General features: G+C 45.3%; 1 protein-coding gene across 1 annotated transcript; it reads left to right on the forward strand.

The window, feature by feature from the left end:
• Positions 1-26,200, forward strand: Ndufa9 (NADH:ubiquinone oxidoreductase subunit A9). The gene is made up of 11 exons (XM_028881556.2): positions 1-98; positions 2,595-2,765; positions 3,115-3,212; positions 5,150-5,241; positions 6,718-6,859; positions 10,570-10,672; positions 12,161-12,228; positions 14,178-14,254; positions 19,092-19,187; positions 22,459-22,525; positions 25,948-26,200. The coding sequence occupies exons 1-11, from the start codon at positions 50-52 to the stop codon at positions 26,116-26,118; spliced, it is 1,134 nt and encodes a 377-aa protein (XP_028737389.1). The 5' UTR covers positions 1-49; the 3' UTR covers positions 26,119-26,200.
• Positions 26,201-26,676: the final 476 nt, after the last annotated feature.

Genomic DNA, 26,676 nt, shown 5'->3' on the forward strand with positions numbered 1-26,676 from the left:
TGTTGCCGTAGTTGGCGGAAGCTCCGGCCGTGGGGCATTGTGGGAGAAGATGGCGACCACCGTCCACTCCCGGGTTGTCCGAGCGCTGCCAATGTCACGTAAGTGTCACCGGGCGCCGCCGCTCGGGGCCCGATTCCGCGACGGGAACCTAACCTTTCTTCCTCATACTCTTGGTTTATGTGTGAAATTGTGCACTCGAGAAGGGGATGGCGAGCTGTAGCAGCAGGGAGGGACGAGGAGAACCTGGGCGCTTAAAGGCTCGAGATAGTGCGGAGATTGTTAGGAAGGCTGAGGTCAAGGGAAATACTTATTCAGGGAGGAAAAAGGGGTCGGACAGCAGGACATCGATTGGCTTCATGATAGTCATCGCAATGGAAAACCTCCCCTCTGCAGATGGAGACTGTTAGGTTGTGGCACTAGGGTCTGCAGCAGAGAGAAGCTTGTGGAGAAAGAATTGAGAGCTAAAAGCGCAGGAAAGTGAAGGATAGCTTAGAATTGGGCGGCATTATTCATTTACTCTTCTGTTGTGATTGCATTTGGTCTCAGTCCTCAAATGGAAAACATGCATTTGCTCTTCCAAAATATTGCATTCAGTCGTTACGCCTCCCCGCCTTTTCACCCTCCACCCCACAAACGTGCCCGCTTCGGTTATGTCTTTTCCAGAGTGTCTTTTACTCGTGACCGAATGTCATTCGCTGTCAGGATTGCTTCATGTCAGAATCACTTAAAAGAGCTTTGGAGGCAGCAAGAGAACGTCCAACAGCTGCTAACCAGAGAGTCAGATGTCCCCATGACACTGCCTCTTCCATCGCCATTTCTACTGCTTCTTTCTTCGTGTTACCAACTTAGTCCACACTACTGAAAGCAGACAGAAAAGGCTACTCCGAAGAAGCCTTTTATTAGGCCCCTTTGCTACACTACCGTGTCTCTCGGGAGACTCACCAAAATGAGCCATGCTAGAGAGGCAGAGAAGAGATGTTTGGAGCAAACACAGCCTATTGCTTTCCCCTTTAGTACAGTCACAGCAGGCCCTCTGTGCCCGTACTCTGGCCTAGGTGGAAATGTTTGCAGGGTCATCTAGAATTAGGCTGTGATAGCACAGAAGTCTGGTACAGACCGTTTCAAGTAGCCTGGCTGAAGTGGGGCTTTCAGGAGTCAAGGCAGTCCGCTTTGGTCCTGTAGTTTTCTCAAGGCATCCTGGGATATGCCGGACCCCGGGTGCTGCTGTAAGGGTAGGTGACTGTTTGATAGTCTTTTTGCTCAGGGTGATCAGAGCAGCAAGAGAAAATCCAACAGCTGTCAACTGGGGAGTCAGATGTCCCTGGGCCCCAGTCTTTTCTTATTTACTGGTTGGACATGAAAGGAACACTTAGAGTAGGAATGTAAAACAAAGGCATGGTAGCTCACACCTGTAACTCGGTACTTGAGAAGCTGAGGCAGAAGGATCATTGTGGGCTCAAAGGCAGCTTGGACTATGTAGGGAGTTCTAGGCTAACCTGGGTTACAGAATGATAGCCTTTCTCAAAAAAATTTAAGTTTTTAATAGTGGATAACACCAGCCCAATGCCCTAAGGTGAGGTGGCGTCCTGCTGTGGATACCTGCTTCTGTCTTAGTTGTACTAATTTACATTGTCACCAACCCCTCACCAAAAATTGGTTTTCAGTGGTTTTTACATCAAAACTGCACTCCTTTTGTTTATCTAGTTTTCTGTATGTGTATTTATTTTGGGTAGAAGCATCTATATGTGGATATACTTGTGTGTGGATACGTGTGAATATGTGTGCATGTGAAGGCCAGAGGTCAATGTCTGGTGTCTTCCTTAATCACTATCTACCTTGTCTGTCTGTATATCTCCGTCTGTCTGACTATCTATCTACCTATCTATCTGAGATAGAATCCTTCACTGAACTTGAAGACGCTGATTTGGCCAGATTGGCTTGACTGAGCTCTAGGGATCCACCTGTCTCAGCCTCTCTATCACCTATCACTGGGATTACAAATGAGTGTCAGCATGCTTGGCAGGATTTTCTTCTCTTCTCTCTCTCTTACCTGAGTGTCAGGGATTCAAACTTCACACCTTCATAGCAAGCACCTTACCAACTGAGCTAGCTCTCCAGCCTTTTTTTTTTCCTTTTTGAGATGCCAAGAGTCTTCTGCCTCCAACCACATCATCACCTTTACTTCTCACTTGCCATCAAGTTTCAGTCCTGTCCAGATAGTCTTTTGCTATCTCTCCACTCCAGTCTTACTCATTCTTACTTCTACTTGGTTGTGTATGTTCTGTGTTTCTCATGGGATTCTAGTTTGTTATTCCCCTTTAAAACATATCTCAAAACACTTTACCCAGAAGTCCTTTTTTATGATAATATGGCTTAAGGTTATATATCCCATACGACATGGTATTTGCTTTCTAATTTTATATAGTTCCTGTGGATTTTATGCTACAGTAATTTGTGTTTACTGTTGTTGGTACTTAAGTCCCTAAGGTACTATTTACAAAATAAAGTTATAAATTTCTAAGGAAAGAAATGTATTTATTGGTTGCTTTATGGTAACATGTGCCATGTTTACTGGCTCTGGTGTTTTCCTGAAGGTCCTGCCATTATTGCAGCAGCCACATCTGTGTTTCGTGGCCCACCCCATCGCCAGCTTCATCATGCTGTCATGCCTCATGGGAAAGGTGGCCGCTCATCTGTCAGTGGAGTTGTGGCCACTGTGTTTGGAGCAACAGGATTCCTGGGACGGTATGTGGTCAACCATCTTGGTAAGTCAAATTCTTTTAGTTCAATGTGCTCCATTGCCCTGAACTAAGATTGCCCCACTTAAGACTGTGAGCCATAAATTTTTGTTTTAAGGATATTACAAGTTACTTTTATCTTAGCTTTATATAAATTTTATCTGCCTTTGCATATAGAGAACATTCATGTTCCTCTATAGGACATTATGGGAATAAAAGACCCTGAGAAGTTATGGCATCTCTAGAATGCCAGAATATACTTTTTATTAAGCATTAAATTAATTTATCATATTCAAATTTAATATTTTATAAGACACTATTGTGTGACATATCAATATTATGTTGATGCTGATCCTTGTTTCATTTCATCTTTTAGGACGAATGGGGTCACAAGTAATCATACCCTATCGGTGCGATGTATATGACACCATGCACCTTCGCCCCATGGGTGACCTGGGCCAGATTATCTTTCTGGTAAGCCTTTATAATGGACATTGGAGTTGTTAATGTAATTTCTGAGGTCATTGTTAGGGGTATGAGGCAGTGTAATAAAGCAGTAGTTTAACCCCAGACCAAGAGCATCGGCAATTCTCCTAGGATCCTGTAGATCTTATTTAGCATGCAGACCCTAGTCTGATCATAAGCAAACTGTTTTTGTAAAGCATTACACAATGAATATTTACAGTTTGCAGATGATAGAATCTCTGTCAGAGCTGCTGAGCTCTCCTCTTATGACCCGAAAGTAGTCATAGACAGGATGTGAATGAATGGATATGGCTGTGCTCCTGTATTACTTTATAAACTAGGTGGTAGGCTAGATATGGTCTGTTGGCTCTCGTTCGCGAACCCCTGCTCTAGACAGGTGCTTCTGTGTGGTAGACAGTAGCCCCGTGTAGCTATTGAGCACTTGAATTGTCGTTAGTCTAAATTGAGATGTACTATATGATCAAAATACAGATTTCAAAGACTATATGAAAAATTATATTCAGTATAAGCAAATATTTCTTGTTTCTCATTATTACATATTGAAATATTTTAGATGTAATGGGAGAAATAAAATATTAACATGAATTTCTCTTGATTTTGTATTTATTTTAATTGTGGCTAGTAGAAGATTCTGAAAGTAGTAAACTTAGGATTATGTGTGTGCCTCATATGATTACAAGGTGGTTTACAAAGAGCGTCCCGAGGAAGAAGTTTCAGAACTTGCTTCAGTTGCTATAGATTTAGCTCTGAAAGTCCTTTCTCAGCATCCCATCTTGTTTTTCTTTGGTCTTTAGGCTTTTTAGGCCAGGAGTTGCCAGAGCACTAAAGAGTGATTTAGCTCTTCCTAATCCCTGTAAGGGAATGATTAGGTTGTGTGGGCTCTTTGGTTGTCCAGTGAAGGATGAGCTGCTTGTAAATCATGTAGATGTTCAACTCAACTCATAAACTTTTCCATGGTGACTAATGGATTAAGTAATCTCAGGGAAAAAAAAAAAAGAACCAGAGTTTTCTATACTAAAATGAAAAGTAGGAGTCTGAGACAGGAGGATTATTGTGAGTTTGAGATCAGCCTGGACTGCATAGTGAGTACTAGGCCATTCAGGAATAGAGTGAGGTTCCACCTTAACAAACAAGCAAGAGCTAGGCATGGTGGCACACTCCTGTAGTCCAAGCAGTGGAGAGCAGGAGGCGATCCAGGTTAGCCTGGGCTATGGAAGACCCAAGCAATATTAACAACAGAAACTTGAAGTTTTAGACACTTCCTTTCTTTAATTCTTGTTTTCATGTCTTTAAAATAGATCTGATGTTATAAAGAGTACTAGGGGCTGGAGAAGTAGCTCAGTTGGTAGAATGCTTGTCTTACGTGCATGAGGTCCTAGGTTGGACTTCCAGCACTGCAATAAAAATGAATGAATGAATGAATGAATGAATGAATGAATGAAAAAAGAAAGAAAGAGAGAGAGAGAAAGAATTGAAGAGAAATAAGGAAATTGTCCTGAGTTCCCTAGTTCTGTGCTGCTCCTTTTGGCCATCTCCAGTGGTGGGTGCCCAGAAGGTTTGCTTACATCCTAAATCATGCTGCTTTACACTCGTGGGGAACAAAAATTATTAATGCCTCCATCATTGGCCTCAATGAGCTGGATGTCAGCTTGAGCCTCATAAGACCCAGTATGCCCCACTAAATATACACAATTAGATATGAACTTCCTCTTTCTAGTGTTTGATTTCATGAATGACATGAACTTTTACTGCCTTGTCTAGCAAGAGTGGGAGAGTGAGTAAGGAGTTTGAGACATCAGCTCCATCTGTTAAAATCAGTGGAGTCTCTGAAATGGAACCATATCACAGATGACCTTTCTGAAAGCTGCTGCAAGTGCTGAGGTATACCCTATGTATTTTAATCTGATTGGTTCCTGCTCTTGTAGGAATGGGATGCAAAAGACAAAGATTCTATCCGGAGAGCAGTGCAGCACAGCAATGTGGTCATCAATCTTATAGGGCGGGACTGGGAAACCAGGTAAGTAAGTCTTAGTCTCTCCTGTGTACTTTGTATAAGTCTTAGGGTTCAGTGGCATTTACCAGAGATTTCTGTGTGCTGGGGACTATGTGTCAGTTTCAGTCATACCATCAGTAATAGTGACTAGGTCCATTGGCAGCATGTCCTGTGGATGTTAGTGGGGGTGGGGGAGGGAATGGGGGATGATGCATCATGTCAGTGTGGTTGGTGGTGGGAATTTGACAGTGACCAGTGTTGACTCTGCTTGAACCTGTCAATCTGGGGTACAGTTAGGATGTAGGATTTGCTTGACCCACTCTTCACCAATGTTTTAGATTGCCTCTGCATCATTAACTGAAAATGGTGTAAGTATTGATTTGAATGTTGTTTAGTTTTTATAGGGATTATCAATAATGATTTATTGTTCTTCTTAAAAGACAGGGTCTTGTGTATCCCAGGCTGGCCTTAGACTTATAGTTATCCTCTTCCACCTTGCAAGTGCTAGAATTATAGGTGTGTGCTACCACACTGGGCCAAATAATGTTTTAATCTTATACTTTCATAGTCCTTTGTTCACACTTCTTTTTTCCTTTAGCATTAATTAAATGTCTGACTTAGTTTTTTTGTTTTGTTTTGTTTTGTTTTTTTTTAGTGCACCTGTTTCATTAAATAGTTAAACTCTTTGATGACTTGTAGGGTTCTTTCAACCTTATGTCTCTGGTAGGGACTAGCACAGTGACTTGTACAGAGTAATCATTCAGCTAATGTTAGACATGGAATGGTGGTGTATCTCCCTCCCTCCCCCCTCCTTCCCCCCTCCCTCCCTCCCCCCTCTCTCCCTCCTTCCTTCATTCCATCTCTCCCTTCCTTCCTCTTTTCTTTCTTCTTTCCCAGTACTAAGGACTGAACTTCAGGCCTCACTCATGGCAAGCATATGTTCTACCACTGAGCTAGATCCCTAGTCCTCTGTTTCTTCTTAATTTTGAGATAAGATCTCAACTAAGGTGCCCAGTTGCCCAGGTTAATCTTGACTCACTCTGTAGCCCAGGCAAGCCTTGAACTTGTGAGCCCCCTGCCTCAACTTCCATGTAGCCAGCATATAGTCCTTGCCGCCAGGCTCAGCCATGACCGATTTTTTTTCTCTTTAGGGAAACAAAGTTTGATGAGAAGTGAGTCCCTTTCCGGACCCCATACATCCCTGCTTCCCTCTAGCTAGAAGAGTCAGGTTTTCTTGATGTGCCTTGGCCTCACGACTCCTTGAGAATATAAAGTACTTCCTATGCTGGATTATAACTTGGAGTAAGCCTTTAGCTAAATTTATTGATAATAAGCAGGGCTGGAAACCTTGGGAGAAATTACTTCTGGCTTAGAGTTAAGGCATTACTGTTTAAAAGTTTAATTGTTACAAATTCTAATACTGTCATGAAAACCAAAGAGTATAGAACACTTTGAAATCCTCAATCTTCTTGAATCCTGAACTGTTACCCTTTCTTCCAGAAACTTTGATTTTGAGGATGTTTTTGTGAAGATTCCTCAAGTAATAGCTCAGTTGTCCAAGGAAGCTGGGGTTGAGAGATTCATTCATGTTTCACACCTGAATGCCAGTATGAAGAGCTCCTCTAGGTACCTGAGAAGCAAGGTGAGTGCTCCCTCCACAGGCCAACGGAAGTGCTTTGGAGCCTGATGGGAGTGAGAAGTGTTTCTCCACATGTGTTGAGAAGCCAGAGGGTTTCTCGTTGGCCTTCTAGAACCAGGTGCACTTGTGTTGTTGTTTTAATTTGTTTGGTTTTTGGTGTCGAGAACTGAACCCAGGGCCTTGGCCTTGCAAGTAGTGCTCTATCCTGAGCCATGGCTTTAGCCTCTGTGCACATGTTGTGACTTTTTGGTTCAGTGGTCTGTCGAAGAGTTTCAAGTATGGGGGATCACATTACCTGCCTCCAGATGCTTGAGGTTGTGGGGAGACCTGATAAGAGATACTCAGCAAACACCAGGAAACGTAGGGTATGGTTCCTGCCACAGGAGACATGCCTGAGTCACCGCCTGTGATTATGGGACCCTCTTTCCTTCTTGAACCTTCTGTAGTCACAGGTTTCTGCCAATCCCACTTGGGCAGTGTGAAGGCTGGGAATGATGGGAATAGACAGTGCTAGTGAAGATGCTCTTCGCATAGTTCATCTTTTCCACCTGCAAACTCCACTGGAGTCTGGCCACCATGGCTCAGGCCATCTGGAACCAAAAGTATCTTCTTTGACCAGGCTCATTAGTGTCTGGGCCCATCCGTGAGCATTTCTCTTCTGCCACAGGGAGCTTGTCTCGTGTCATCCTGACAAGGACAGCAGAGTTCTTGATAATGACTCCAGGTTTTTGACCCATTGTATATATTTATTGAGAAAACTATTAAGCACCAGTTTTATGCTGTAAATTCATGCAGTTACTTATCTAACAGATCTGATTCTGGCCCCCATTAAGTTTCTAGTCCACCAGGCAAAACGATGCCAGCGGCATGAAGCTTTGTAGAGCAGCAAATGTGCCACAGGAGCAGGGAATACTGGGGTGGTGGAAGTGAACCACACCTGTGGCTGGTAGCATTTAATTGCTAGCATCAGGAAATTCAGGGTAAGGCTGGAGAGATTGGCAGGCAGTTAAAAGCATGTACTGCACTTGCAGAGGACCTGAGTTCCCATGAGGTGCTTACCACTGCCTGTGACTCAAGCTTCAAAGGGTCTCATAATCATCTCCTGGCCTCCCTGGGCACTGCATTCATGTGCCTAAACCTCCACTCTCAACACACACATGTTCACGTAATTTAAAAAATAATAATTTTTTTCAAAAAGGAAAATTGGATGTAAACATAATAGAAATTTATCGGCTCACCTATCTAAAACCAGCACTAGGTAATCTTCACCATGATTGGTGGCAACACTTGTCAAGCCTGTAGCTTGTTCCCGGGAGGTTTCTCAGCTTTGACTTTCTTTTTATAAGCACTGTCTCCCATAGCCACAGGACTGGCTGCCAGCTCATCTAGACCACATTACACTGGAGGGAAAAACAGGAGCAGTGAAAACGCAGCATGGCTGCTGCTGTTCACTGAATCACTTGACATCACAGCTGCTGGAGGGGTGGGAAGGTTGTATTTGCTTTAAGGCACCTGAGGCTGCTGGGACTGTTGAGTAAGATGGGAACACTTGAGTGGGCTAGGATTTAGACCAGTGATCCTTAGCCTTAGTCACACATTGTGAGGGAGATTTTCAAAACTCCAGTCCCTGCTCTGTACCCCTGACCAACAAAGCAGAATCTTTTGGGGTAGAACTTGGATGTCACTATTTTTCAACTCTATATTTTGCGTGATCTAGAGAATGATCTGTGGAAGCTGTGCTTTCTGTTTTGAATGAGTGAGTTTATTAAGAATATAGCAAGCAAAAGTACAAGACTATGCAGCAATTTCAGATAGAGGGAAGCAGCAGGTGGATGTCAGAATGTCATCAAATCAGATGGTCACAAAGTCTAGCTGGAATGACCGGAGTGGCCCAAAGGAGAGAGCAAACGAAAGCAACATCACCAAACTAGGGTCGACAGACAGACATCCAGCAGCAACTGACTTGGGGAGCCCTTCTTGAGACAGTCAGCTGGAATTTCTGACCATGCTTCAAGACCCAGGCGGAGCAGAACCTCCTCTCAAAGGAGCTTTCAAATAAAAGGACAGACAGCAGCAGATAGCATCGTCAGGTTGAGCTCTGGTAGTCTCTAGCAGAAATGACTGGGGAAGCCTTGCTGAGTCACTTGGGACTTCCTGATGGAGAGTTCCAGTCTGAGCAGAGCATTCTCCATGCATGAGCTTCTGGCTTCTCTCCCACTGCAGGACATTGTTACATCTTGAGAGAAACAGTAGTAGTCTCTGTTGGAAACTGCTTGTCCTCTAGCTGTTCTTAAGGATGTGATGCTTTAATACCTTTAGGTGCTGCTGTTTTCCCATCTCCCATTACAGAGCCAAGCGTCCAGCCTGACATAGAAAGGGGTGTTTGAAAAGTACTTGACATCAACATGCTGTGTCTCGGGAAGGGGCGGGACTCAGCTCTGCTCCCAGAGCCAGCTTCTCAGCAGCCTCAGAAGAACACCACACTTGACCAATGTGATGCTCATTCTACTCTCCAGGACATTCAAACTCAGCACAGATTCAGAGGGACTGTTTTACTTGAGAGAACGCAAGGGGGCCACGTTTGGCACTTAGGTTTCAGTAGTGTCCCACTTGTTCAGGGTTTATGGCCCCAGAGCTCCGAAGAGAGATCTGTGCTGGAGATAGGTTGAGAATCAGCAGAATCTGTTTGTGGAAGAACAGGAAGGTATAAGAAGGCTCTGAATGGGCCAGAAGCATGCCAATGCTTACAGTATGGTGGAGGAGGGATACTCGTAAATCCCAAAGCTAGTCACGTGGACATGTGTGGTAGACGGGAAGCCGGAAGAGAGCAGTGCTACCGAAGCCTGCATCACAGGAGGGAGGAGGCACCGTGGGTGTCATCCAACAGTCAGAACTGCAATGTCAGGGCTGTGGACATCTATGATCTTATCAAAAATAGTTTCAGATCAGACGTTGAAGTTGTTGAAGCAGAATCCAGAGTCAAAGTGAGTGGAATGTGAGCTGGAGTTTGGTGGTGGCGCAGGAAGGGTGGGCTTAGGTCTCTCTGGCTTGGCAAGAGAGAGAAGGCAGGAGAGAGGAGTTTGTGGTGGAGTTGGATTTTTTTTTAAGGGTAGAGGCTCTACCTTGTTTATGCATCGAGTGAAGGAGTTGGTGAAGAGAGGGAGACAGATGTGGACAGTCAGGAAAGTGGGCAGGTTCTGTAGACAGTGAAGGAGGCCACTGTCACTGCCACCACACTGACCTTTCTCTGTCAGCCTGCTAGGTTATTGACACAACGCAGAGAGTCCTTAAATAAGACAAAGAAAGTGAAGGCTGGAAAAACCATACTCCAATTTTCCCCTTCATTGTGGGGTTCCCTAGCATAAGAATAGGAAGAACCTCAACAGAATTTCTGGGCCTAGGGTGTTTGTTTTCTCTCTCTCTCTGTCTCTCTCTCTGTCTCTCTCTCTCCTCTCTCTCTCTCTCTCTCTCTCTCTCTCTCTCTCTCTCTCTCTCTCTCTCTCGTGTGTGTGTGTGTGTGTGTGTGTGTGTGTGTGTGTGTGTGTGTAACATTGTGTTAATTGAGTTTTATGAGTAATACAATTATCTTCAAAATTATGGTTATCTAATGAAAATTGGGCCTTGGAAATGTCAGCAGTCTCTGGTGGCGGGGAGAGGGAAAGCTCTGGGCACTGGCTGCAGAACTTAGAATGCTTTTGTTTTTGGTTGTCTAGGCAGTGGGAGAGAAGGAAGTGAGAAGTGTGTTTCCTGAAGCCACCATCATACGGCCGTCTGACATCTTCGGAAGGGAGGACAGGTTCCTCAATCACTTTGCAAGTACGCGTCTTTCTTCCCCAGGAGAGGAGTGCTGGTGACTTAGCATGGCAAGCTGAGCACCAGCTGACCGTCCTCCCCGAGCTGCGGGGCCGAGTTCTAGCTCCTCTGCAGTTGCCTTTCCCCTCAGAGTTTGGTTTTCATCGTCATGTGGTCCTTTCTGCTCTGGGTGATGAGGGTCAAGTTCAAGGTTGTGGTGTGGATTTCGGGAGGTACAGTCTTACTCCCCCCAGCCACTGAAGGCAGTGGTCATGCTTGGCTCAGAGCTGGAGACTTGAAGTTTAAGCCACAGTGACTCTGTGACCTCGGCAGAGTACTAGTAAATCTTTTGAGTTCTACAAATTCTCCCTTATCTCTGTCCTGGGTTTCTGCCAACCACTGATCTTTTTACTGGCTTGGTAATTGTATCTTTTGCAAAATACTAGGACATTATAGTCACACACTCTGAAGCTTTTCCCATTGACTTCTTTCCCTTATATGCATTTAGGACTTGTCCCTGACTCCTGCGGACTTGTTCTTTGTGTGGCCCGATAGTATTCCTTTATGTGGCTATACCCATTTGTTGATGCAGTTTTGCTGTTTTCTTGTTTCTCCCTCTTGATTGTGCCGCTGGAATTCTGCATTGATTTCCACTTTGTTTTTAAATTCACGGTACACTGTATATAAAATATAAAACTTATCATCTGCTAGTTCTTTCCGTTAAAGCTTTAACTCCTGATGTAACTCAGTGTGGACAAAGGGATTTGGAGGTTTTGAGTCTACATGATATCATAAGGGTTAGGTACTAGTTGATGGGGTTGGTGGCTGTACTAGGAGAGAAGGTCTCTGTGTGCACACACTGAAGAAAGGCCATGATGAGGACACAGTAAGAAGATGACCACCTATAAGCCAGAAAGAGAGCCTCACCAGGAACCTGCTGACACCTTGGCTTTGGACTTTTCAGCCTCCAGAGCTGGGAGAAAGTACAATTTGGGTTTTTCAGCCATCTAGTCTGTGGTATTTTATTGTGACAGTCTGAACAGACTAGACAGATCTGTGTGTGGAGAGGTGAAATGCTGATAGGATCTGAGGATGTCAAGGCAGTGTTGGAGTTGGCTCTCAGGTAGCTAGAAGAGCTTTGAGAACATGGGAGCCGTGTGGACAGGAAGAAGCTGTGCTGGCCATGTTCTCATGGCTGTGACTGAGTACCTGGCAGGAAGCGCCGTAGAGAGGTTTATCTTGAGGGACTCCAGTCCTCCATGGTGAGGAAGGCGTGGTGGTAGGGAGGGGAGGCAGCATGCACCATCACAACACAGCCTCTTTTTACTTGTTTGTTTGCTTTTGTTTTGTTTATGAGCCATCACAACCCAGCCCCCTTTCTACTTATTTATTTGTTGTTTGTGTGTTTATTTATTCAGTCTAGAGCCTCAGAGTCTGCTGGATTTGTTACACTATTTTCGTTATGTAAACAGCTTAGACATTCTCAGGACAGTTTCTCTTTTCTTCTTCCAGATATTCGTTGGTTTATCGGTGTCCCTCTTATTTCTTTGGGTTTTAAGACAGTGAAACAACCAGTATATGTAAGTACCCTGCATGAGGGCTTAGCATGGTTGTTAGCTTGATTCAGATTTCATTCAATTTTCTGGTTTCATTCTCATCTACTGACTTCTTTTTTTAACTTGGTCAACTTGCTTCAACTGGTTGCCTCAGTTTACCTAATAGGTGCATGTCTTCTCAGTGTCTTCAGTTGTCCATTCACCTAAGAAAGCTTAATTGGAACAGGTTGTGCCAAGTTGCCCAAGCTAGCCTTGAACCCAAGGTGTAGCCCAGCCAGACCTTGATACTTACAGTCTCATCTTGCCAGGTAACCAAGGTTGTGTGCCTGGTTCTCCAGTTCTGATGTGTTAGTTCAGTAATTGCTTAAACATGTCTTATGATTTATATAATGCTCTGGCACCCTATGTTTCTGGGCGCATAGAAAAGGTAACCAGTCAGACCCACAGTTTTGTCCTCAGGTTCTTCTGAGGTAAATAAAACAGTCATTATCCAATGTGATAAGTGCTAGGGGAAGCAGAAGGTTTTATGTCATTGTATGAGAAGGCCGTGAAATCCAGCTTTGGACTGGTTCAGAGTCAGTTGGTAGGCCCGGGGCTCTGTTTCACAACCAGGGAACAGTATACACTAGGGCGCAGAGGGCAAGGAGAAGGTTGGGCTCCATACTGGTCGGGCTGGGTTGGGCCAGGGTTTCTGTCTTAGAGTTTCTATTGCTGTGACAAAACACCATGACCCAAAGTGAGTCGGGAAGGAAAGGGTTTGTTTCACCTTACAGCTTATAAGTTCTTCACTTGGGAAGCCAGGACAGGAACTCACACCGGTCAGGAGTCCACAGGCAGCAGCTGATGCAGACTCCATGGAGGGGTGCTGCTTACTGGCTTGTTCTCCATGGCTCACCTTAGGACCACTTGCTGTTTTGTATACCTCAGGACCACCTGCCTAGGGGTGGCACCGCTCAGAGTGGGCTAGGCCCTCCCACATCAGTCTTTAGTCCAGAAAATGCCCTACAGATTTGCCTACAGCCCAATCCTATGGAGGCATTTTCTTGATTAAGATTCCTTCTTTCCAGATGACCCTACCTTGTGTCATTTTGGCATGAAAACTAGCAGTTTCCCAGCTGACACTACTGGTATTTGAAGCCAGATAATTCTTCACTTCTTCATTGTGGGATGTTGAGTAGCCACTCTGACCTTTAGTCAGTAGATGCTAGGAGCAGCCAGCCATAACCCACCCCCTCCATGACAAAAATTTCCATACGGTTGTCAGAAGATTCCTAGAATCAAAAACAATTCTGGTTGTGGATTCTGGGTCTCAGGGTCTAAACTGTATGTAGTTCCTGTTTTGAAAGCAGAATGGCAGAGCATCAGCAGCTTCATGTGGTTCAGCCTCTAGGTTATGGTGGTTTAGGACAGAGTGGGGAAAAGTGGTAAGAGATCACATGGCTGAGATGGTGGCCTGGCCAAGTCAAGAAGGCCTTAGGCTAACTAGATAAGAGTTCTGACTAGGACAATACCTGGATGAGCCTGGACTATGATTATTTGAATGCCAGAGTAGACAAGTGGTTCCTTAAGGTGTCTGAGAAGAGATGGTGTCATTGTTCAGTCCTGTCCCGGTGACTGCAGCACCTGTGGTCCTCTCTGCCTTCCTTTTTCTTCCTGTCCTTCCATCTCTTTCTAAACATTTGCATATGTATATTTGTGATCCCAGGGGTGAACCCAGGACAAGGTGAATGTCAGGCATATACTCTACCATTGGGCTACACTCCCACCCCAGTACTACTACCCCACTTTAAAAAATTGAGACATGCTGTTCCGAGTTGCCCAAGCTAGCCTTGAACCCAATGTGTAGCCCAGCCAGGCCTTGAGCTTGATTCTTCTGTCTCCATCTTCCCCGGTAACCAAGGTTATGAGCCTGATTCTACAGGTCTGATCTCTTAGTTCCACAGTTGCTTAAACGTGTCTTATGATTTGTATAGGTTGTAGATGTTTCCAAAGGGATTGTTAATGCGGCTAAAGATCCAGATGCCAGAGGAAAAACCTTTGCCTTTGCTGGGTAAGTGCCTGGAGTTGGCCTTTATGAAAAGATGATGGGGTTTATAAAACAGTACTTCGGGCTGGAGAGATGGCTCAGCGGTTAAGAGCACTGTCTGCTCTTCCAGAGGACCTGGGTTCGATTCCTAGCACCCACATGGCAGTTTACAACTGTCTGTAACTTCATTTCTAAGGGACCTGACACCCTCACACAGACATACACGCAAGCAAAACACCAATACATGTAAAATAAAAATAAATTTAAAAAATAAGTAAATAAAAAAATAAATAAAACAGTACTTCCTGAACAGGTCACTCACAGGATTGGAACAACTGGTGTTCACACTCAGCAGCTGGGAGAACCCAGGGCTCTGCCTGAACATGCATGAGTCTGCTAATAGTCTGAGACTACTACAAAAGCAGTCAGCACTTGGTATCTGTGGGTTCCTGTCTGCAAACTCAACTTTTTTGATAAAATATTCAAGGAATCCAGGCATGGTGACTCTCACCTATAATCCTAGTGCTTGGGAGGCTGAGACAGGAGGATCACCACAAGTTTAAGGCCAGCCTCAGTTACATAGTGAGTTTAAGGCTACCCTGAGCACATAGAAAGACCCTGCCTCAAAAAGCAAATAAAACAAAAATCACAGGGGAAGATGTCTGCACTGATGATGTGCCTTTTTTCTTAATTCCTAAGCTCGCTGATTAAGCTAGACAGTCTGGGCATCAAGCCCAAGGTACCCGCCTGTTCCTGCCTGCCCAGCATTGGGATCGCAGACATGCTCTGCTGTGCCCGGCTTCCTTAGGTGGGTGCTGGGGATAGAAATTCAGTCCTCATGCTTGTGCGGCGAGCACTTACCAACGGAGCCGTCTCCCCAGCTCCTCCTAGGTTTCTGGTAGTATTAGTTGTATTGCTTTATTCTGTCATCCATTAATTAAGGATCTATAAAACACACAGGGACACACGCATATGAGAATTAATAAACAAGCTCAGTGAAGACACAAAGTAGATCAATATAAAAATCAGTTTTCATCGACTAGCGAGTAAGCGATCTGCAAACAGAATTGCGTAAATCTTACTCACAGGCTGGGGAAATGGCTCAGTAGTTAAGTGCTTGTCATGCATGCAGCAAGACCTGAGTTTGATCTCCAGGCACATGGTGAAAAGTAAAACAGCTAAGCAGGGCCTGTGACCCCAGCTCTGAGGATCCCTGGGGTTCATTAGCTAGTCAGCCCAGATCAATCAGTGAGCTCCAGGTTCAGTGAAAGACTGCCTCAAAAAACAAGGCCCAGAGTGGTAGAGGAGGACCTCTGGCCTCCATGTTTGTGCTCAGGTGCACTCACACACGTGCCCACCTAAACGTGTACATGCACCACAGAAAGTCGTGTTCACAATAGCATAAAACGTAGAATACTAAGGTAAATTTAGTAAGACATGCACCTAAAAAACACTATGAAAGGAAAGCAAGGAATAAATGATAAGACCTTCCAAATTCTTCAATTGGAAGTGTCAATATTGTTAAAATGGTAGTTGTCCTTAAATTGCTCTCTAGATTGAATCTTGTCAAAATCTAGCAGCCTTTTGCAGAAAGAGACAAACTCTAAATTTAAACAGTAATAAAGATAATATAAATCGGTAGGTAATAGGCTAAACCCTTGATCTTCCCAATTGTAAAACTTACTCTAAAGCTGTAATTATGAAGACAGTTTGTGCTGAAGTAGTAAGATCGGTTGGTTAATCAGAACTGGCAGTGCAGAAACCACCTTTGTTTGCTTGTTTGTGACAGGGTCCTGCCACCTCGGTAGCCCGGGCTGCTCTAGGACTCACTGTAATCAAGACTAGTCTTATACTCCAAACCTCTTCTTTCCTCTCCTGGGTATAACTCTACACCACCGGGCCCAGCTTCCAAACCCTGTTTGTGGACTGTTGACTGACTATGGGCAAAAGTACTGTGGCCCCTGAGTGGAGAGAGGGTCGTCTTTTCAACAAGAAAAGACTCTTGGACTTCATACTCTGTGCAGAAAAGAACAGAAACGTAAGCTTTAAGTTATAAATGTTTAGAACGAAACATTCTAAACCTTGGGTTAAGCAAGATGTTTTTAGCTATATCGTCAGAAGCTTAATCCATAAAAGGAAAAAAGTTAAGTTTGACTCAATCAGAATTTGAAACTTTTGTATTTCAAATGATACCATGTAAAAATGGAAAGACTGGGACTGGAGAGATGGTTCAGTGATTGAGAACACTCTTTTCCAGAGACCCTGGGCTCCATCCGCAGCCCCCCTTATGGTGGCTCACAGTGCCCTTGTCTGGCTTCCGTGGTCACCAGGCATGCACATGGCATGCAGATATACATGCCCACAAACAGCTCGTATACGTTAAATTAGCAACAGAAACTTGAGTGAAGAAGGTAATATGAATGTTGAAAAAGCATATACTGAGATGGTTGATGTCTTGTAGTTTCTAGGGAAAATGTAAAGTGCATTGAGGGAGCATATCATAGAGATAATAGCAAATGATAGTGACAGTGTAAAAAAAATAGGAAATCTTGCAAATTGCTGCTGGCGGGAGTGTAAAATTGCACAGCTGGCCACATGAGGTGGGCCTGCTGGTGCACCTTTGATCCTAGCACTCTAGAGACGAAGGCAGGAGAATCAGAAGTTAAGGGCAGCCCGAGGTACATGGTAAGACCCTGTCTCAAAAAAAAACTAGTAAAAAAGTTAGCGTAATGGGTATGAAGGTGGCAATGGGGGGGGGGATAGTCTAAGGCTGGATTATGGTTATGGGTGCATAATTTTATAAATTAAAAAAATTGAATTATAACTTAAAATGGGTGAAATTTATAGTATATGAAATATTCTAAAATAACGAATTACACAGATAAGGGTTCTGTTTTGATGGAGCTGATAGACTAGTTATGACACCCATAAGTAGTAAACAAAGCCATATAAAATAAATCCCCAAAAGGAAAGCCCAGTGAATAGAGAAGGTGGCGGCGAGGGCGTAACAGTGACGTTGGATGCTGCAGAGGGGGAGTGGCAGCATGGTGACCTGTGGTCACCCACTGCACGTGAACCTGATTGTGTTGGACTCCTTGGGGGTCTCCTTGGGAGGATAGGAGGTGGAGGCAGTAGGCAAACAGCTCCAAGGAGATGGTGGTGGGGCTGGCCAGACGGCTTACAGGGTAAGGGCACTTGGCACCACATGGCTGGCCTCAACCTCACAGCAATCCTTTAGCCTCAGCCTAAGTCACCATGCCTGGCTTAACCAGAATTTCTTTACTATACAAGACCAATTTTTCTTCATGTTTTCGGTCATTTATACAACTGCCTCCCGCAAGTTGTCCTGACACCCATGTGCTCACCGTGACGGACGTTGTGACCACACACAAGACACACATGGGGGAGGGGGTCAGTCAAGGGAGGTCCCAGCAGGGTTTAGATTGTAACGATTGCTTGTGTGTTGAAGAGTGATCCAGCGAAGAGTGAACAGTTGATTCCAGGGACAGAGTAAAAGGAGCAGAGACTTCAGGAGTGACGCATGGGACAGTGCAAAGGACGGCCTAGCCACCCCTAAAGCCATCCTTCCTCCACCTTGCCAGGGACCAAGTGAGCCTATGTAGACCGCTGTGAGAGACAGGAGAGTATCGGCTGGTAGACAGGATGGCTTGGCTCAGAAAAGCCAGTGGAAATGCTGAGGTCAAAGGTCAGTTCCCCCAAAGAACTCAATTGACAGGCAGACCTGAGAGTATCATTTGAAATCACTGAGAGAGATGAGAGGTGAGGTCAGTTAGTTGGGAGGTTTTCTCTCCTTTTGGTATTTTTTCCTAGAGAAGGAAGGCAGTATCTACCTTAACCCGTGTAGGGATTTGGCTGACAAACATAGTGGAGAGGGTCTCGGACACAGGCTTTGCTGAGGATGTCTGTGACGATGATTCTTAACGCTGAACTGTGACCTGCAGGCTGGGAAGGATGTCAGCTCCCAGGGCCCCTTTCTCTGTGAGCAAGGGGTCTTTGCTTAGTCTGGTCACACTTAATGGAACATGTTGCTGGAGGAGGCACCTTGCACACAGGTAGCTTAGCCCTGGTCTAGTGTTGCCCACAGTGTACAAACCAGAGAGCCTTGAAAACCCTGCTGGGATCTAAGGGCTTTTTGAGGGTTCTGTGTGATACTTCCTCTAGCTGACATCAGCATTTCCTTTTGCATGGTGGTTTTGTTTTATTTTGTTTTTAATGTTTGTTTGTTTTTGTAAACTCTTGAAATAATAAGGTTTGTAACAAATTCTCTTCACTTTGCTCTCAGTAATAGATCTTTCTGAGGGAAATAGCGTTAGGAAGATGGGTGGGCAGAGCTGAAATGTAAGTGACGGTTAGTTATTAAAGCCTGGGCCCACATTCATGTGTGGAAAACCTATGTGGAAAGGCTGACAGTTCAGAAGATGGCCTTAGTTTTGGTCATTGTAAGCGAGAGAAACTATCAGAGGAGAGAAAGGTGTATAAATGACCAAAATATGAAGAAAGATTAGACTGGTATATTAAAGAAATTCTGGTTAAGCCAGGCATGGTGACTTAGGCTGAGGCAAAAGGATTGCTGTGAGTCTGAGGCCAGCCAGGGAGGGCTACATAGTTTGCCCCAATGTCAAAGGGAACAAAAAGATAAATGCATAGGGTGCATCATAAACATGTGTACGAGGATGGGAAGGGTGTGTAAAATAGGTCGTCTTTGGCAGTAAGGTTAACAGGTGATTTTTCTTTGCTTAACTGTGTTTGTTGCAATGTGCTTCCTTTTTTGTAAGTGTTAATTGTTTAAAAAAAAATTGTAGGGGGCAAATAATATGAAGTTCTGTGTTTTGGTTTCCAGACCAAATCGATACCTGCTTTTTCACCTGGTGCAGTACATCTATGGCATGGCCCACAGGACCTACATCCCCTACCCCTTACCACGATTTGCCTATAGGTAAGTACAGTGCTGTCTATCTGTCTGCTCACAAGAAGGTTGACTTGAGATGCTATTCCTAATCCCTTCCCAGGGTGACAAGAAGTACTTTTACAGAAGGCCAATCTCCACACCTCTAATGAGGCTACTCCTGTTTTAATACTGACTAAGAAAGGAACTGTGGGTGACCTTAACAAGCAAAGATGACCTTGACAGCATTTGTTGGGTAGTTCTTCAGATTCTCCAATTTAAAACCCTAGGGCTGGGGATCTGTCTGAGAGGCAGAGCATTTGTGGCAGTGTGAGGCTCTGGGTTTGATCTCCGGTGTCTTGAACAAATAAGCAACAGTAAAAACTGGGTTTTGATTTGGAGAAGTGTCTTGCTTGGGACCTGGTGAGGGAACAGTCAGCTCTCCTTTCTTTCTAGCTGCCCACCAGGGAAGGCTCTCATCCCTTGTTAAGGCAGTCTTGGTGTTGCTGGGGAGGAGGATGCTGACCTAGAACCGGCTCTTCATCTTTAGTCTGTCCCTCCCTCCCTCCCTCCCTCCCTCCCTCCCTCCCTCCCTCTCCTCCTCCCTCTTTCCCTCGCTCCTTCCTTCCTTCCTTCCTTCCTTCCTTCCTTCCTTCCTTCCTTCCTTCCTTCCTTCCTTCCTTCCTTTCTTTCATTCATTTCTTCTTTTTGGGGACTACAGTTTTAGACCTACTGGGGATGGTAGCTCAGCATGTGCAAGGTCCTGGGCTCATTCCCCAGCATGGTAACACTACATTCATTCTTCCGCTATGTTTTTCATCCTGGATCCATCAAGGCACATCTTAGTAGTCTTGGCAGGAAGATTTTCACATCTAATGTGCCAGAGATGGATTTATAAATCATTTCTTCATTTACTCAACAAATATTTCTTGACTGCCTTCCATTTCTTAGGTCCTGTTCTAGGCACCTAAGACATTACAGCAAATACTTGAGTAGCTTGTGGTCTATAAGCTGTAGGTGTAGGTCTGTGGTTGTACGGTGTGCTGAGCACCAAAAACAAGACAAAAGAACTTCAACAACAAAAAATGCAGCACAGCATGCTGGTGGTTGTTTATTGACAGCATTCTCCTTTAGAGGCTTTTCTTTGGCTTCTTTAACACTCATAAGTCAACGGGGATAGAGTGTGGACAGAGGGAGCAGAGGAAGGCCCCAGAAGCCAGAAGACTGGCCACACTAAACAGGTAGCAGACGATGAGAGCTGCTGAGTGGAGGATGCTTAAGACATCAAGAGAGGTCGAGAGGAAAAGTTGTTTTGTTTATTTCCTGGCTCCATATACCACACTAGCTTGGAACTTGCTGGGCAGGCTAGGCTGGCTTTGAATTTGGAACAGTCCTGCTTCTGCCTCTGGAGTTCTGAATCACAGGTGTGTAGCACTACATCTGGTCTTTTTGAAGGGTTGGTTGGTTGGTTTGTGGTGCTAGATCAGACCCTGAACCTCTTACATGCTAGGCAAGCATTCCACTGCTGAATTGAGCCCTCACCTAGGAAGTGGGGATTAAAAGCACAAGCATCTGAGGAGGAGAATGCTGCCCTTTTGTTCACACTCCTGTCTCCAGTATCTAGAGCAGTTACAGAGGAATCAGGCCAGGTGTTTCTTGGCCTCTTATCCTAAGGGTGGAAGATAAGGGCTCACTTTGCAAAAGCAGCAATGCAACTATTCAAAGCAAAGTGGTGGCGCAGATTAGAGACAGGTATGCTGTTAATACTGACAGCTGGCCGCATCAGAGAAGGTACTTGGGGACACCAATTATTGTTTTGGGATTCCTCTTAGGAGGTTCAGGAGAAGGAGGAATTTGGTTGCTAGTGGAGTTCTTTATTTTGATTAACAGATTAGGTCATATAATCATTTTTCTATATGTCTATATCCATAATGCAACTGATTTTAGTCACATGCAAGCCCTGTTTTACACAGATATAAGATGGTAAATTGGTTCTTCTTAAAAGTTTACTTGAGGACACAATTTTGCTTTACTGTGTATGCACTCAAAACCAGTTCAGGCTGGATCAGAGTTTGCATTCTTTGTACCAAGTGCACTGGGAATACATTTGAAGAGAAACTGCCCCAAGATTGATGGTCATTAGGGAAGGAGAAACTAATCCATTCAGAGAGGAGTAGATGGGTAGCCAGATGCAGGTAGGGGTCCAAAGTTGCTATGTCCAATGTTTGGAGAGGTGTATGCATGCATAGTACATGCAGGTGAAGGAGCTAGACCAAGTGCATTATGAGAATGGGCAGGTGTGCATGACCCACGTCCAGTTAGAGTCTGAGGTTACTGAACTATCCCCTATGCTTGTCTGCCTCAGCATCCTGCCATTCATATTTGTGGACTGGCATGCTAGTGATGTAAAGAACAAGAGATCTCCACAAAGGGAGGGGAAGTCATTTGGGACACCAGCTTTAGTACAGTGGAAGACTGTGAACTGGAGGGAGTGGGCAGGGAGGCAGTTCATGTTGCACATGAAGGTGCGGGTTAAGTCAGGGTCAGTAGGCACAGGTGGTGTGGCCCACTGAGGATGTTGTGTAGTCCATACAAGATCTGTTAGTGTGGATCCAGACATGGGAGCTGCTCTTAGGAAGAGTGACGATAGCTGGGATTTTATATGCTGCTCCAGCATTCAGGAGGCAGAGGCAGGCGGATCTCTGTGAGTTTGAGGCCAGCCTGGGCTACAGAGTGAGATCCGGGGCAAGCTCCAAAGCTACACAGAGAAACCCTGTTTCGAAAAAAAAAAAAAAAACAGCAACAACAACAACAACAAAAAAAACCCCAAGAAATTCTGAGCAGACTCAAGGCTTCCTTTTTCATGGATTTCTTTTAGCAGTGAGAATGTTCTTTCAAGCTTTTTGAAAAGAGGGCGGGATCATTGCTGTCAGTAGTAGAGTACTTACTTAGCACACGTGAGGCCTTAAGTTTGGTCCCTAGCACCCCCACCCCCAAAAAAGCTGTAGATATAGACAGGTGTGGTGGCACATGCCTTTAATCCCAGCACTTGGGAGGTGGAGGCAGAAGGATTAGGAGTTCAAGATCATCATCAGCTGCATAGTGACTTTAGGCCAGACTGGGGTACATGAGACCCCGATTTAAAAATCCAGGAAAGGAAGGGCGGGGAAGAAGGATGAATTTGATATACCTTCACAACAGTAGAGCCAAGGAGATGGTTATGGTCTCAGAAAACCCCAATGACAAAACCTCCTGGAGGTTTGACCCCTGAAACCCTGCTCAGAGACGCTTTTCACCTGTGCCGTACATGTCTCCACTCCAGGTGGATTGCCAGGCTCTTTGAAATGAGTCCGTTTGAGCCCTGGACATCGAGGGACAAAGTGGAGCGGGTAAGTCTGGGCATAGCAAGCCTCTCAGCAGGCAGAGCGCTGCAGAGCTGAAGAAGCCAGTTCAGTTTGGTTGACTTGCTTGGATGATGGCAGGGCTCCTGTCGGGGATATTTCTGCTGCCAAGGCTAGCTCTTCTGCTTCTGGCTGATGTGTATTCATTCTCATTTCCTGTCCGAATTCAAGCATGCATAACGGTTACCTGTCCCTTACTGAAGGCCAGGCTCTCCTTCCCGGGGCCCTCTAGTCACCTTGCTCTTGGTTGTGCTCCCCTACAGCCCTTTTGGTTTCCGAAACTCACTGTGTAGGTGAAGGTGACCTTGGCTTCCTGATGTCTTTGCTTCTGCCGCTAAGTGCTGGGACTACAGGTGTGCCACCATGCCTGGCTTTCCCTTCATACCTTAACCTCTGAAGAGCAACCCATATCTGTTCCCAATATGCTCCTGCCTCGTTCTTTCTTTAATCCATTTAAATCAAATTTTACCCCTCTCTGCCCTAAGCTGCTCTTTCCAAGGCTGCCCACAACCCAGTGCTGCCACCTCGCAGTCAGTTTCCTGATCTCATCGTGCTCCTACTATGCAGCACTTGTTAAAGGACCTCATTTCTTCCATTTGAAATGGTGTTTGCAGCTGTCTGGCCCAGGCTGCATTCTCTGGCTTTCCCTTCTCACATTGGGCTGGAGGATCTGTTCCCACTGCCCTTCATTCTGATTGCTGTCTGTTCTGATGCGGGGGAGGGTCACAGCCTCAGCCATTCCCATTTCTGTTTGTAAATTATGCTCGTCCCAGTTACCAGCTGCTGCTGCTAAAGGCCATGCTACAGGTTTTCTCCCAATTTGTAGTCTCCTGTTGAACTATGCAGACATAGTAACGTGTTGTAACTAGAACTGCAACCTGTTTGTGTGTCCGTATGTGGAGTTTTTGTTGTTGTTTTTTACTGTTATCAGGTGTTTTTATTGTTTTGAGATGGGGTCTTGCTATGTGCCCCAGCTGTCCTGGTGCTCACTATGCAGCCCAAGCTGACTCTGAGCTCGTCTTTTCTCAGCTCCCAAGTGCCGGGATTACGGCATGTGCCACCACCATCTATGCCCAGCTGTTGCAAACTTGTGTTCTGTCCTCGGCTTTCAATGATGGCCCTTTCTATGTTGTCCATGTAAAACAACTAGTAATCTCCTGTAGTTTTGATGCCTCTTCTAGACCTGATCCAGCATTGCCCATGGGACTTCCCGCAGTGTTCAAAGTGGCCTGTCTGTACACCACATTGTCAGCAGCAATGTGTGATGTGGAGGACTTGATACATGGCTACCATGGCTGCAGAGAGCAGATTTGCACTCTACTTAATTTTAGTTCACTGAACCTGAAATTTGAATCACACTTGACCAGAGGCTTCTGTGTTAGATGGTAAAGGCTAGACCCTCAGCAACCCTCAGTAGATGCCAGGTTGGACCATTCCTAACTCCTGCCTGTTCATCTAGTGTTCCATTAGGAACATGCTTCAGTAATACTGGAAGTTTGCCACGTACTGAGGGCAGAGTGCACGGTTGTGTCCCTGCCTACGGTAACCCAGGCAACAGGCCTCTTCCTCTCGGAGAGCCTCTTGCTGCCACTCTTGTCTGCCTGCAGTATGCTGAGCTTCAAAGCCCTGGCTCTTCTTCCTCACCTTACCACGCCTGTCTGACTCATTGATTATTTGCTCTGTGTGCCCAAATCTTGCTGGGAAGATGCCAAATAAAATAAAAATATGACAGCATCTCAGCCAGAATACTGTGGATTTTCTTCCTATTGACAGGATGCAGCCAAACTGTCCCCTAAGAGCCAAAGCATAGCAAAGAATTGAGAACAGTCCCAGAGAACAGATAGCCAGTAACTGTTAACCTCCCTCTGACAGACTGCCTGGAAAGCAGAGACATTTCCATGGTGTCCTTACTGTGTTTGTGAGCCCCGTTGTCTGACACTCGCTCTTGCCTTGGTGACTGACAAAGCATGAGTATAGTGGGCAGGGTCTCGGGGTTGGTTTGCAGACAGCCCTAGAGCACTCAGTAAACACCCTGTGCTCCTTCTGTGTTGTTCATTGGCGGTCGCAGGATGGGACCTGGTCCAGTTCCGTGTTCAGAGGGGTCTATTTGCTTCAGTGCTTTTTGTTCATTCTTCCCTAAACAAGATGGGTTTGGCTTCTGGCTTTGTAGTGAGCATTCCTTAACCCAGGCTGAGTATAATTGGGGTGAAAAAGGCAATGGGGCCAGACATGGTGTCATAACCTGCAGTCCCAACACTTGGGAGGCTGAGACAAGCATCACAAGTTTGAGGTTCGCTTGGGTTGCATAAAGGGTTGCCAGGGGTTACAGTGTGAGACGCTGTTGTGGGAGATTTGTTTATGTTGTTGCTCCGAGACTGCCAGTGGATTGGGACCTTGGTTTGGAGGGTGAAGTCCACATTCAGCTGGTCAGAGTGGACCATAGAGTTTTCTGGCCGACTCAGAGGGAGATAGAGGGACACACAGAGGGAGTAAGGAGGGACTTAAAGAGATGTAAGGGCCTTCTTGATCTGGGAAGGTGGAGAAGAGGGTCGGGTGATCATTTCTCCATTGCTCCATCGATCTATCAGGTTATTCCCTAATATTTAACTCCGAGCATTATTTTTTCATAAACAAAAAAAGAAGCCACAATATCTGATGCTCCCCATGGAGTGCCAAATATAGTAGTACTTTCTTGTTGAGACCACCAGCCTGCAAATAATGACACAGAGACTTCTTATTAATTGTAAAAGCTTGGCCTTAGCTTCAGCTTGTTTCTAACTAGTTCTTATAACTTAAATTAACTCATATTTTTTAATCTACCTTCTTCCATGAAGCTCATTACCTCATCTCCTTCCTTCCCATCCTGCTTCCCCCACTTCTGGCTGGTGACTCCACCTTTCTTCTTCCCAGAGTTCCCTCTGTGACCAGAAGTCCCACCTCTACTCTCCTGCCTAGCTATTGGCCATTCAGCTTTTTATTACACCAATCACAGCAGTACATCTTCACACAGTGTACAAATATCCAACAAGACACTGTCAAAAAATTCCAAAACCAAACCAGAATAAAAAGTTAAAACTTAAGTAGAGAGCTGGAACGCAGAGATTCCGCATAAGAAAGCGGAGGTGGGCTCGTTCTAGTCTAGCTCCTATCTGAATCCTGGCTGGCGAGACAGCTCCTGCCTCTGTACTAGGTTCAGTTCTGCGCACATGTGCCTGTGGATCTGCTGGTCCAGGTCTGTCCTGGGTCCTGGGCGATGGGAGCCCTGCCTCTGCTCTTTGATGATCTTCATGTTTGTTCCAGAATCAAAGGTTGCCATGACTTCTCGGCAGGTGTTTGCCTCCGGCTAGCTTGAGAGTGTGGTTACTTTAGAGGTTATGGTTCCAGCGTTCTCTGTGCTCCTTTGTTCACAGATACACATCTCAGATGTGAACATGCCTGACCTGCCTGGCCTGGAAGATCTTGGCGTTCAGGCCACACCACTGGAACTCAAGGCCATTGAGGTGCTGCGGCGGCATCGCACTTACCGCTGGCTGTCTTCTGAGATCGAGGAAACAAAGCCTGCCAAGACAGTCAACTATTAGTGTCAGCCAGGCCACCCGCGTTCTTCAGAACGCATTACGTAGTAACGGGGTCACGCCATTAAATATCTGAGGGTTCAATCTGCTGCATGTTTCTTTCTTGATTAGTCAGAGGAGAACTCTCAGGCATTCAGAGCTGAGCCTAGTTTTCTTTAAATAACTATAATATTGACACATGTCACTGTTCTCTGAAATGTTGGAGGGTTTGGAATTCTTAGACCAAGGCCCTATCTTCAAAGTCGAAATATTGTTATGATCTCGGGGAATGCATGGTTATGTAGAAGTATTCAGTATAAATGAGCACATACACATTTAAAACTGGTCTGAGTTTGTTGGGCTGCTGTTCTCACATGATGGAATGAACGTTGTGTCATCTAATGGTAGAAAGAGGCAGAGGGGTGGAAGGGGAGCAGGGAGCTCAACTGGTCTGGTTTTTCTTTGATGCAGTGCTGGCTGGGGATGGAACCCAGAGCTTTGTGCATGGAAGGCAAGCATTCTAAGACCGAGCTACACCCTTTCCCTCAGCCTCTTTTGGGACAACAGTGATCACTTATGATGGCA

Source organism: Peromyscus leucopus, chromosome 3, assembly GCF_004664715.2.
Source record: "Peromyscus leucopus breed LL Stock chromosome 3, UCI_PerLeu_2.1, whole genome shotgun sequence".
NCBI lineage: Eukaryota > Metazoa > Chordata > Mammalia > Rodentia > Cricetidae > Peromyscus > Peromyscus leucopus.